At 41.8% G+C, this 14,352-nt stretch overlaps 1 protein-coding gene across 1 annotated transcript; it reads left to right on the forward strand.

Moving 5' to 3' along the window:
- Nucleotides 1–3,405: 3,405 nt before the first annotated feature.
- Nucleotides 3,406–11,513, forward strand: LOC115040128 (ATP-sensitive inward rectifier potassium channel 12-like). Its single transcript, XM_029497352.1, has 3 exons — nucleotides 3,406–3,631; nucleotides 7,984–8,162; nucleotides 9,124–11,513. The coding sequence occupies exons 2-3, from the start codon at nucleotides 8,071–8,073 to the stop codon at nucleotides 10,757–10,759; spliced, it is 1,728 nt and encodes a 575-aa protein (XP_029353212.1). The 5' UTR covers nucleotides 3,406–3,631; nucleotides 7,984–8,070; the 3' UTR covers nucleotides 10,760–11,513.
- Nucleotides 11,514–14,352: the final 2,839 nt, after the last annotated feature.

Raw genomic sequence — 14,352 nt, forward strand, 5'->3', positions numbered from 1 at the left:
CCGTCAATGAAAAAATACCTGAGGGCTCTGTGACGGTCTTGTTCGCATTATAAACTGATCGTGCATGATTAATGAAATCCCCACCACCCCAGGAAAGAGTGCAGGAATTGTGCGTGCACTCCTAACCTTAATCCTACCCGTTACCCAAGGAAAGTATTGATCCAGACTCAAAATTACATTCTTTACATTCTCAGAAAACTGTTACTCACTTTCACTTTAAAGTGCTACATGTTTTACAATCAGGTTTCAAACTGTTTCGAAATGTGCTGAAAAATCCACAAAGAGGTATTTTTCTGAGTAGCATTTGGTTTTGGCAGATAAAGCATCAGATAGTTCTCTCAGGAGGTGGTGGAGACCAAAAACAGAGATAAAATGGAATTAATTTGAATTTCAAATTTTTTGTTAATGGGTGTCCATTAACATGACTCTAATGCCCAAATAAGTCAGTTTGAAAGTTCTGCATAACAACCTAAATGTAAAAGTTGCACCCATTATTTTTTATTTAATAGCAGATTTAAGGAACAATGTTGATTGCAGAAATTTGCTCATTTATGGTGGACACATTAATAAGTTTAACTAAAGATATGACACATAAATATTTCATTTAATTTCATTTTCAACCGCTTATCCGCCAGGTCCACAGGGGGTGCTGGAGTCCATCCCAGTTTGATACATAAATATTTGATATTTATATACATGAAAAGAAGACGTAGTTTCAATATCTGGTTGACATGTTGCTGTTTCCAGTGTGAAGAACAACACTGTAGTTATTTAGAGTAAATTTATTCATCCGCTGGGAGAGATTGCCCCCACCGCCTCGCCTTCTTCCTGCCACCCTCGGCCTGCTTTTCTCAAAACATGTTGACCTGGATCAGCTCAGCTCTCAAAGTGAGAAATGAGATGGCTGCCTGCTTCAGAGTAAATTGGCTCTTGTGGCGTTTGAGGGGGAGTCAAAAGCAGGGGCTCAGAGACAGCAGGCACCACACTAAATAGCTCCCATCATCTGTTTTTAATACTTAAAATGGACTGAGGGGAAAAGTTATTATAATGGTGTTGAGAGTTTTGGTGAAGATTTCTGTCATTGACCTCTTCAACACGGTTTGCCCCAGGAAAAATCCTGAATGTGTGTCTGTGTGCTTTCATACGCTTTTCTATGTGTGATGAGTGAGGTGACGTGATGGATGATTCTGATGGAGACAGAAATACAGAAGTGCCTGCAGCAATTTATGCCACTAAAATATATTAATATCTCCCTGCCACCTAGATCAGAGCTATTTCTATACACAGATGGCCATGTTGGCAGTCAGGACAGTCTTTCCTTCACCTCGCTCAGCTTCGTGTCCTGCTGCATGACTTAACACTCTCTAATTAGAGGTTTTTTTTTTTTCTATAAGACAGTTTTCCACATGCAGAAGGACCCTACTGAAATACAAGGTGTTATTCATCTTCGTGCTTCTGCATTATCCAATTGTTATTTTTATCTGTTTGCGCTATGTTTAGGTGCAGCTAGCGCTCATTTATCAAGTGTAAGCACCACCTAGTATCTGATTGTAAAACTTTGTGTGCATGAATCATCAAAGTGCTGCCGTTACTGGTCAACACAGCGGTAACAACTTTCGCTTCACTTGGACTTGTAACATGGAAGACGTTGTGTTTGTTCTCAGCGCACTCCTTCTCTGTGTGCACCCACTTAGTTAATCCCCTAACCTCTGGCCTGTGCCCACACTGCTCTATACCATATTACTGCACCCCAACTTCCCACCTACACACCGCGACACCCACATGTTGTCTCATGAAACTAAAAAGAATGGAGGTTTAAATATAAACCATGTTGAGAGAGAGTATGTGTATTTATATGTGAGCGAAAGAACAGAAAGAAGGGAAAAATAAGGTTTCCATGGAAACTAAAGAGTTGCGTCTAATTGGAAATAACACCTCAAAGAGGTTCGGAATAAGAAACCATAAAGATGGTCTCACACAGTCTTATGGAGTCTTATGCACAGTGGAGACTTGTGCTGGCATTCCCTACAGCATATTTTTTGTTGAGAATTCCAACATGAAAAATTAACACTTTTGTCTATTTACAGACCAATGTTTCCAGTGTGGCAGGTGCAGCAGCAGGTATTTCTCTGATTTCCCCTTCAAGGGGGAAAGACACACAGTTATTCCACAGATTGGTTCAGCGTTCAACACACATCCATGCAAACACTTCCAAAATCAAACATCAGAAAAGTTACCGAAGGAAAATCCAGCCTGTCAGGAGATCTATTCAGACTAGACTACAGGACTCCACGGACACTGATCATTTATTTGATGTTTTTTTTTTTAAGTAGTAAAAATAATATCAAACAAATCTTAACTTCCCAGACTTCCCAGAAATGATTTTGTATGATCATCTTAAAAAACAGAAAAATGGGTAAAACATGTAATCACACCAATACCATTATTAAATCACGTCTGTCAAAGTTTGTGTAAGTCAAACACTCGTGAAACACTTAGTGGGTCCTACTTGTACTTGTACTCGAGTACTTTTACATGCTGTGTGTTGTCCACCATGATTGGCAGCGTGCTATTGCTACAGGGCGAAGGCCTGGGGGGGGATCGTGGGGGCAGAGCAGAGACCACAGCAATTATTCTCTTCCAACCCTTCGGCTTTCTGGCCATTCACTTTGGCTGACGGTGTAAACTTCGAAAAAATGCAAAACTCTAACAGTTGACTCTGCACAAAAGACTGTTAGAAAGATTATAAATTTGTAGATAAAACCAAATAGTTCTTTCTCAATGTAAGTATTGGCCATGTAGTCCCAAGTCTTGAGCTAAGTAAATATTAACAAGCCTCATGTCCAGGACCCCTAAACCTTACGTTTAATAATGTAATGTAATGGCGTCCCGGGCATCAAACAAAGTCAGGTGTCAACTTTAGTGGACAGAGAATTCTTCTGTTACACCATTGGCCTTCTTCATATTTATATGCAGAGACATCCCCCACAAGTGAGAGAGAATCCATAGCTAACTGCTAAAGAAGCTGCCAGATATGAATAGCATCTCTGTAGAGCAATAAAAAATACATCTAATGCATTACTCAATGTAAACACTTTAAAAAGCCTCAGAGACACTCCTCTAAAGGAAGTCTCCAGAGGAATTATGTAGGATTACAATAGTCTTCACTTGTCCTGTTTTTTTTTTTTGGATGTCGGTACAAGTATCTGTCTGAGTGGGTTAAAGTCTAAATTATACAATCTACATATCCACAACTGCACACATAATCAGAGCTCTGTTTCTTTCACTCTCTCTCTCTCTCTCTCCCTCTCCCACACACACACACATACACACACACACACACACGGACGCACGCATGCTCTGGCTGGGATCGGGGCAGACGCACAACCACCAGGCATGAGCAACTTCATTGAGCTACTATGGAGCAGCAAGACAAAGCTCAGGCTGGAGGCATGTGCAAGTTCATACAAGAAAAATCTGAGAGCATATCCGTGAAGAAGGTGTTTGTCTATTGAAAGGAAACGGAGGAGAAAAGAAGAGAGGACGGTGAAACTAAACCTGCTCATGACTCTTTTTATGAGGATGAACTCCCTGTTAATCTTCAAGTGATTCAGGCTGCAGAAACACCAAGGTGAGTGTTATTTTTATATTCTTATTTTCACTTTTGGGGACTTGGCTCGACATGGAAATATTGCCTCAATGACAATAAACATTGTTTATTCCTTTGAATAAACAATGTTCAATCATCCCGTTCAATCTGAATCTAAAACATTTCAAAACTACCTCTGCCCTAATCTATGCAATAGTTGTCCATCCATTGTCTGCGTAACTAATGAATTAACTACTCAGAAAACACAATCAATGCTTCAACAAAACGTTCATGTGGCTGAGTAAGTCCACTGTGAAAAAATGTGGGGAGTGTAAACAGGGAAAGATTTGAAAGGCCAATATCATTGTCAAGGTTAGGGTAGTATTGGGCTCTTTTCCCTTCCTCCCCCTGCAGTCGATTCTTCCTGCAGGCTTTGGATTGATTCTCAGCACTGGACAGCTCCTGTGGCCTCAATGAAACAAACACACGTCAGAGCTGCTGCCGACTTTGCAAACTGCCCCGTCATAACTTCTAGTTGCGTATTGATCGGCATGCAAGACTTCCTTCTGCAAAGATGGAAAACGTCACGTTCATCTCTTCCTTACTTTAAATTGGAATGACACAATTCATACACTTTTAGTGGCTGAGACAACCATGTATGACCCAAATGTCCGTTATAAATCACATTATCGGCTCTAGAACTGACGAAAATCATTGTGGGAGAGAACTTTATTTGAGTAAATGTTGCACTACTGTTGGAGATGTAAATCTTCTGTACATAAATTTTTAGTTGCAGTTCAAGTATTGGCAGCACGATACTTGAAGTATTAAAGAAAAAGTACTTATGATGGCAAACGTGTGTCATGTGCATCAAATATATTGTCATAATAACAGTGCCAATAGCATTAATGTTATAATTTGTTGTTCCATGGTAGACATGGTAGAGTGCATTAAAACATATCAGGACCCCAAACTTTCAAATAAAATCTGAAAACTAACGCAAAAACAATATGAGGTCCAAACTGTTATGACACTATAACACTATCTATTTATTACGCACGTATAAAGTAAATGTACTTTTTAAACTGTCACCTATTTATAATTTTCTGTTGCAAGGATTACACCGACAACTACTATAAATTATTTATACGTTACTGTTCATTTAGCTAAGAATTAATTAATACATTTTATATCTGGTGGATTACTGAAGTTTCTCCAGTTTAAGTAAATTCTCAAGCTCCTATTTTTGAGTCAGTGCAGGACGGGGACAGTGTGTGTACCCTCTGCTGTACGTAGGCGCTTTTTACATATTTGTGTTAAGATGCACAATTTCACACACACAAAAACAAAGAGCGCAGATTGTGTTTTTTCACACTTTTGATGTCTGTGTGTGTGTTAGTGTTCATAAATCATCCACTTTCCTGCAAATAGCAGAATATGATTGCGGTAACATCCTCTGACATCATAATCTTGTCATCTTAATCTGGATTTTTTTTTTTTCCTCACGCAGAGTCCAATACAGAGCTGTCACACCTGTAAAGCCTTTACTGCTTTTCTGTATTTTTTTTCCTTCTTTCTTTCTTCTTTTTTCTTCATCCTTCTCTCCCTCCGCTCTCCTATCATCAGATTAAACAAAAGGTCTTAAACCAGGTCACACAGCAACTGCCATCCACCTTTCACATTGTTGTTTGGATTGCGAGATTAAGAGACATAGTAATCTTGTATTTGCCGAGGCCCTCCTCTATCCTTTACTTTTCTTTGCATGGGATTATGTGGTAATATTTGTCAGTTTGTTTCCTCTGACGTACTTCAATAAGAACAACGTCAGACAGAAGCTTTGAAAGTCTTTATTTGCACACGTGCCCTTATTTCTTTTCAAAAATGATCAGGTAAAACAATTTCTCAGAAGAGAGTCTGTCGCCTCCTCGCCACTTCTCTACTCTCCTTGGTCAATTTATGTCCTCCTCATAAACTGTTTCACACCATCATCAGACAAAGACACACACACACACACACACAAAACAGCAAATCAGCCCCATAGAGTGCAAAGAAATGTTCCTATGGAGACGGGTAATACAGTAACTATGATCATTAATTACAGCAACTCTCCCCCAGGGCTTTTGCCAGCTTAGAAGGAAAGACACCAGCCAAGTTTATACTGACAGCAGTTGCTGCATTAGAGCGAATGCTGTATTATTTCACACATTATTGTGTGTTGGCATTGTTTAGGTTTGATTTTTACATGCAGTTATGCACCACTGTCCTATATTTACAATTGGGTTACCAAACACTAACTTGTGGCCATAAAGGTACAAAAATATCAAAATGTATTTTCAGCTTCGACTTTTCACACATAAAAAAACAGAACTGGCGGCATGATCGTCGTTTCACTGAGAGGCAGGAAACAAACAATGGCTTTGGTCTCAGATGAGTAAAGGACTCTTCACAGCAATGGTGTATTGTGTGTTTTGACAAAACAATCCAAACTCCACCTTCCCAATTTACCACCGAGCTTTAAGATGGACTTTGCTCGGTCGTCGTGCCGATGCTGAAATTTGGAATTTCATAGTTTTTAAAATATGTTAAATTCAACATTTTGTTTCCCTCATTGTTGCCATGGGTTAGGGTTAGGGTTAGGGTTAGACTATTGTGCCATTTTGCCTGAGATTTCCCCATTTGACGCCCAACTCTCTAACGTGTCATCACCTAAACATTACTTATACCGTAAACTTTGCAGCGTGTATTTATTCTATTTTATATTTATTATACAACCTATTTTATACAGCTGTGTGTCAGAGCTTGTGATTATCATGACAGACAGAATAACGTTCTAGGGCAGGATCATCAACCAATGACCTGTTCCCAGTAAAATTATTTGCAGTAATGAAGAGGCAAGAGCAACTTTGCTTTATTTGACGATGGTTGATTAACAATGGAGTTTTGTAATTTCATGTCGAAAGTCTGGCCCAATGTTTGACAGCACACTGATGTCACCATGACGGCATGTGAACGCTGTTGTTTCGCCCAGATCCCAAACACGATGCCTCCGCCACTGGCATGAGAGTGACCTGAGTGAACTGACATATTGGCTGGCGTCTTTAAGAAATCAGCAGAGGACACATCCCTCCAGCTGTGGGAGTTATTCAGCTGACGTAATCATCTGCCCTTTTAGGATTATCCAGTCGACAATCACCCATCATCCGGCCAATCAGCAGCCAGTTCATAGCATCTGTCCTTGGTGTAACAGGAAAAGAAGCCTAAAAGCAGCGCTGCACACAACCCACATTACATGACATCAAATCCTATCAGGGTCTGTGCGTGTTTGTGTGTTTATGCACGTTGTGTGTTTCTATGTGTGTAACATGGTGTGACAGTAATATCAAACAAAGGCTCTTAAACTGTAGTTACCAGAAAATGCCCCAAGACAATCCACTGGTGTCTTAGAGAAATGCTGACCTGTCCTGTCAACAAAGTCTCATCAGTCGTCAGTCAGTGACAGTCAGTCAGTTCACATAGCATAAAGCACAACTAACTGATGCCCTTTAATATTGCATGTGACTGGCCTTCTATTGGTTACGCAACCTGCTGCTTTTTGTTTCTCCTGGTTCCCAGCTTGCTGACATAATGAGCAGAGTGAAATCACCCTCCAACCTTGTCACCAGGCCAAACAGCAGATCAATTGTTCCTCTAACAGTAGATTACCACTGATTCATCTCTTTTTAAAACCTTTGTCCCCTCCAACGCCTGTCTGGTTTTCCACCACTGGTTGACCTAAAGGTCCCTCAGGCTAACCACTAGCAAGGCCCTGATCAATAAGCTTTCATTACAAAAACTGTCTGGTGTGCGCCATGCATTAGGGCAAGGCCAAAGTTGAAGTTAGGGATCTTTGATTCTTGTGGTTTTTAGTCACGCTAGGAGCTTGGCTTAATGAATGTTCATGTTATTCTGTTGATCAGTCTACCATTTTAATGCAGTCTTAAATATCCCAGCAGCTCGTGGATGGATTGGCAGACAATCTGACTTCACTGATTTTATATTGCTTTGCTACTGCGGGTTTAATCCTTTATTCTAGTCAAATGTCTCAACTGCTTTTAAATGGATTGTGGAATATGGTTCAAGTAGCAATCCTCCCATTCTGAAAACAAATGATGTCGCCCACAGCTGTACTGTGTTTTAAACGTCAGCATTCAGACAACGGTGGCTGTGGCAAACACATGCTAAAGATCAGCATGTTAGCATACTAACATCATCTTTCAGTTCGTGTAATCTACTTGTCTTGCTGATTTTCCATCTATCAATGAATCAGTGATCTGTATGGTCACATTTGTTTCTTTTTGCTCGAAAAAAAAAGGCCACAGTTTCTATGACTCATGAAATCTCCTTTTTGGTTACAGAAAATGTTTCTTGAGAGGAGAGTGCTGATCACAAATGCAAGACACACCTGAGCTCATCCTGCCCCTCTGTCCAGCAAGAATACTTTAATGGTTGGAACTGCCCGCCCCAACCTACATTACTGTCCTCGCAGACACAGCCTGATGATCACCGGTGCCATGGGAGCGGTGCGAGTCAACAGGTGAGGGGTTCTGGGTAACAAAACTGTGCCAGGGGTCAGTGCTCCCGCTGCTCTGTGATGTTGAAATAGATCTTTATGTCACACCTCTTCTCTCTCCCTTTTGAAAAACAAAAGAAAAGGATAAATAAGTAAAATAAAGCAATACTTCTTCCATTTTCAAATATCAGCAGATATTGAAAACATTTGGATCTTTCTGATATGTCACCGCTGGCAATAGGTTTGATAGCTCTTGATATCAACAAATGACTTACTAATTACCTTCTTTTATAGATCAATTACAAGCTTGTGTTAAGGACTATTATTAGACTGTCATGTTGAAAATCTCATTCTGGACACTCAACCCTTAGATGGACTGCTTCACATCCGGCATCTTGATAGCAAACCTTAGCATTTAAGATTTACAATTCTAGACTTGACAGATTACGGAAACAACATTTTCATTAATTACTCACAAACATTTATCCGTGCATGCCGATGACTCAACTTTTGCTGTAAAGTGCATGACTCTTGCTTAGATAATGTTGGTGTATTTTTGTCGATCCACTTTCACTTGCGACATCAACTGCAAAAATAATTTATTCAAAAACAGCAAGCATGTCAGCAACAATAATACACGATGATAATGTTATTTCCTTTTAATATTTATAGAACAAACACTAAAGAGCCCGACTGTAAACATAAAGCCAATTTTTATTTCCAAGTTTCCTACCTGAATCATCAAGGACGATGTAAAATTTTTGTATTGGACATGCAGCTTTGTCCTGAGCCTTCTGGCAAAGAGTCATGTATAACCAGTTTGTCTACGATCCGTTTTGTTGTTTCAGATCAGCATGTAAGATTTTAGATGAGTTTGTACAGTGACGTTTGTCATGAGAGCTGGCAGACATGATGGTTGCCAGCTAGCCCGACACCCGTAGCAGCAATAAATGCTATACTCACTTTTTCTTCTGTTTTGTTTCAGATACAGCATCGTTTCCACAGATGAAGATTCCCTGAAGATCTCTAGCCTGGGCCTCCACAATGGCCACAGTCCTCTGACACAGCAGACAATGTCGGGGGCCTGTATGCGAGGTGAGGACGGAGGAGGAGGAGAGTGTCCAGGAAGTGACGAAGGAAGAGGGACTTTGTCTCTGAGGGTAGCAAATGAGGCTATTGTCCACAACAGCTGTCGGGTTTCACCATCATGTCGCCTGGGCCTGGATCTGAGCAATGGCCGCCTGCGTAGCCGCTTCGTGAAGAAGAACGGCCAGTGCAACGTTGTGTTCAATAACATGGAGGATAAGCCACGACGATACCTGGCTGACATTTTCACCACCTGCGTGGACATACGCTGGCGCTACCTGTTTCTCATCTACACCGCCACCTTCCTTCTGTCTTGGCTATTGTTTGGCCTGATCTTCTGGGGAGTGGCGCTTGCACATGGAGACTTTGACCTTCACACGCCTGTGACGGATCCTCGGAAAAATGTAGAGGAAGGAAAAGATGAATGGCGGCCGTGCATCCTGCACATCCAGGGTTTCATCGGTGCGTTCCTCTTCTCCATAGAGACCCAGACCACAATCGGATATGGTTTCCGATGTGTCACAGAGGAGTGCCCTGTCGCTGTGGTGACCGTGGTGGTGCAGTCCATCGTGGGCTGCATTATTGACGCCTTCATGATAGGCACCATCATGGCAAAGATGGTGCGGCCCAAGAAGCGGGCACAGACCTTGCTGTTCTCGCATCATGCTGTCATTGCACTGCGAGATGGTAAGCTCTGCCTCATGTGGCGTTTGGGAAACATGCGCAAGAGCCACATTGTTGAAGCACACGTTCGTGCCCAGCTTATTAAACCGCACCTGACGGCGGAGGGCGAGTACCTCCCATTGGAGCAAACAGATATTGATGTCGGCTACGACGACGGACTAGATCGCCTTTTTCTGGTGTCCCCACTTGTGGTGGTCCATGAGATCAACAAGAACAGTCCTCTTTATGACCTGAGCCGCACAGACCTGCAGAAGGAAGACTTTGAGATTGTGGTCATCCTGGAGGGGATGGTGGAGGCCACAGCTATGACCACCCAGGCTCGCACCTCCTACTTGGCTAAGGAGATTCTTTGGGGCCATCGCTTTGAGCCTGTGGTGTTTGAGAAAGGCGACCGTTACCACGTGGACTATTCCCGCTTCCACAAGACCTATGATGTGCCATCCACACCTCACTGCAGTGCCCGGGAACTGAGCCAGATGACGGGTCGCAGTGGGCAGTCCTCATCCTCCAGCTCAAGTTACTCCCGGTCTCCATCACCGTTTGCACCCAGGTCAGCCCGCCACCTCCTGGGCCCTCACTCACCCAGCGCTTTCTGCTATGAGAACGAGGTGGCGTTGTGCTGCGGGGACGATGAGGATGAGGAGAACGGAACGAAGGAGGTGGGAGGACTGAACATTAGAAGTGACAGAGAGCTGACAATGAGAGATGATATTCACTTGGGTTTCAAGGAGACATTTGTGGAGGAGCAGACGGTGGAGATGCTGTGTGTTCTGGACACAGAGAATCAGATCAGCCTTGACAGAATACAGCCCACCCTACCTTTGTACATCAGCAGAGAGTCAGGAGTTTAATCAATGGTAATGGCTGCCCTTCCATTTATTTCCTCTCTTTGACTGTGTTGCCCGACCGAATTATTGAACTGGAGATGGAAGGCGCAATTAAACTGTACATTTGGCAGAAGAGAGGCTTCCTTTTGCAGCAGTCACAGCTGAGAATCAGCTTAGCTCATAACTTGGATTTCAGGTATTTTAAATTGTAACATTGGCATCTATAAACCACAGTTCAACTGCTTTGAAGCATGGTGAGCAGGTTTTTTTTGTTTTTTGGTTTTTTTTCTCAAATCATGAGGTATCTTGAAAACTTTATTGCTCTCTTGTTTTATTCAATATGACCAGTGCGTGAGCTACAGTTAAGTCAAGCTTTTTATTCTTGAATTCCATCCATTTTTGTTGTAAATACAGTATGCGTTTGTTTTCATTTTAAAATGACCGTACATCATATACAGATAAATGTTTTAAGAGAAAAATCTATTTATCATTAGAGGCATGGTACTTGTGCTCAACTTCAACAGACTGTGTAAAATAAATAATTTCTGTCTTTTGAACTTCTCTCTTCCTGCCTGAGTTGTTGCTTTTCACATTTGATAAATACACAACTTTCACAATTTATAATTGTTTATTCTATGGTAGAGAACATTCAAAATAAATGAAACCTGGAACCATGGCAGCAGAAATCTACCTGTAAAGTCATACATGTAAAGAAAAAAAGCACTTTATATAACTTTTATCAATAGAGACACTTTGCAGCAGTGTATTGTTTTGTATGAACAACGCACCTAATAAAAAAAAATGTACACTGTTAATTTTTGAACTGTCCTTGTTGAGTCTCTATGGGCCATTTCCATTGTGGGTTTGGATGTCCGTACATGTTAGTCTGCCTGTATGCAGTCTGATGAGCTCACACACACCTTATTTGATTTATCCATGAGAACCTGGGTGGATTTCTTTTATTCCATAACAGGAATCACAGAATAACACACCAGTCAAGGCAGACACCTTCTGTGGGGCCTCCTGTGATCCTAAAGTCACTTTGTGTTGCCATACATGGGCATCTGCAGATGACTTTTATGATTTTGTGTTGTTGGTTGTTGGTTCGATTGCCATGATATTTCGTACAGACATTCAATTCAACCTTAAGGAAACATCTATTAAGGTTAACTACTTTGACCAACAGAACTCTTTGACTGACTGAAGTCGCGCGTACAAAAAACTTTGACTTAACTTGATTAAACAACAAATTTATAACTGAAACGATGAGTTGATTCATTAAAAGGAGCTATGCCAAAATTAGAAATGAGTCTCTTGACTTTTTTTGTAAACTGAACACTTTTGAGCTTTGGACTATTCTTTTAGACCAAACTGTCAAGTTTAGCTTTGGAAAATAATAATGGACAGACAATTTTCTGACATTTTATAAACAAAAAAATCAGCTATGAGAGAAAGGTTTATCGAGATATTTGTTGGCTGCAGCCTCATAGTACTTCTACACTGATGATCACAAGATGGAGCAGACATCAGACCCAATGCTTTATTTCATGTGTGCAAATTTCCAACAGTTTTGTGATTAATCCAATCCTGTAGAGCTGAAACACAACCTGGAGGTTTCAGAGCCCTTTGTGGTCTGGGGCAACCCAGTTTGACTCACTGACATTTTCTCTTTGTAGGTACTGAGCATCAGAGTGTGCCCCCGTCAACGACACTTTGTTGTGACCCAGATAACAATAATCTCTGTCTGATTGGGTCCAAAAATCCCAGAGACGTAATGATTCATATACATGGAATGCCTATTGAGGACAGATCTCAAGGATAAACTAGGCTAAACAAAGATGGACAGGAATGAAGGGTGAAAAGCTTTGGGAGAAATAACAGGGGCAAAAAAAAAAAAAAAAAAAAAAAAGTCAATATGACGTCTGAGGTCCATCGACCGGAGGACAGTGTTCTGAGTGTTTCACGTTGGCACCCCTCTGTGGATGAACAGTGAAACCACAACAGCTCTGAGCGACTGACTGGTGACCTTTAATTGATTAATGATTTGGTTTTTTGGCCCTTCTTGCCAACATCAGCACATGACTGTTTATCTCTCTGAGACCTTTAAGGTGTAAGCGCAATTAGGGCAGAAGTCCCATCCCAGACAGTCTATTCCCCCACGGTAGTCTGTCCATCATGTCTAATCAAGACTTGGATGAATATGGTGTGTTCACTTTGAGTTGCTACAATCACCTTACGGAGCTTGAGAAGTCCGTTAAAGGCAGCAGGAATCAAGACTGATATTCATGGCCCCAGAGAGCTGAGCTGTTTTTGCCGCATCTTTGTTGTTGCTAAAGAAGGTAAAAAAAAAAAAAAAAAAAAGAAAGACATGAATTGAAATGCCCTGGAAATATGTATATAACTGTGAGTTTTATTAAGCGAAGTTCAAACGATGTAAATGCTAAAGGAAAGTGCTGAAATGCATCCTTCCTTACTCCCTTCATTACAGAGCACATCGGACCATCCTCTCCCAAAAGAAAGTGGATACTGATGTAAGCACTATTCCACATCAATAACATCTGCTGCTGCTTAATTATATAGCCTAGTCTAAGAGCAGTTGGATCCTCTTAGTAGCACAGCTGTCTTCTGCTAAGCCCTTTTATCATTATTACCTTTTTTTCTTTCTTTTTTTTTTTGACTTTTCAAACAATCGGCAGCAGCCAAGTCACTCAACTCAGCACTGCATCTTCGGAGACACCTGCACATGGACAAAAGATAAGACAATTAATTCCCCCCTTCTACTCTTTTTTGGAGCAGTTTTGGTTTATGCTGTTTTATGTGAGAGGTATACAGCCAGAGGGAAATCCCCCTACATCGTCTTCCTCTCCTCTAATCTATTCAGCCAATCTTTGGTGTGGTTAAATGTGATCTCCTGTCCGCTCTAACAGGCCGTTTCCCCTTCATGTGATCTTCCCCTCTCCCTGCTGTCATCCCATCCTGCTGCTTTCTGATGCCAGTTAATTAACCAGACCGTCACACCCCCTCCTGTCATCAGCCTCTGTGAGGGAGAGCAGCTGGGGGACCTCTGTGACCCCCGTTAAGGCTACTGATGGCTGACCAGGACTTCCCTGGTGGCGTGTGTTCATCTTCACGTAGGTTAAATGTGTGAGTGTGTGCGGGTGCTTTAATGTGCGTGACACCCTGTATGTCCGTGAGCCCTCTCCGTCCTAACTGGCTGTTTGTGGCCTCTGGCTATGCGAGCAGAGCCAGTGACAGTGTGCGTGTGCTCAGCAGGGGACAGTATTTAGGCACTGGGAGCTGTGGCCAGGGCGTCTTTGATTCCATAATGAGCTGTTGTGTGCTGCGAAGCTGTGAAGCAGCTCGCTGTGGGGACAGAGGAGCATTGTGTGCAGCCCAGCACAGCAGAGGAGGCCTGACTGAACTGGGCTGAGAAGCACCACAGGGCAAACATCTTCTAGATACTTCTGTCTGTCTCTTCTTCTGCCTGTCTGTTCTCGTCTACTTTGTTTCTTTTTCTATCCTGTATTTCGATCCCAGGCAGCCATCCAGCCAGCTTCATGGCAACTTGAATGAAAAAAAGGATATATACATTATTTTTATGTAAAGAAACTGGACTA

The sequence above is a fragment of the Echeneis naucrates genome, chromosome 1 (genome assembly GCF_900963305.1).
Source record: "Echeneis naucrates chromosome 1, fEcheNa1.1, whole genome shotgun sequence".
In the NCBI taxonomy this organism is placed as follows: Eukaryota; Metazoa; Chordata; class Actinopteri; order Carangiformes; family Echeneidae; genus Echeneis; species Echeneis naucrates.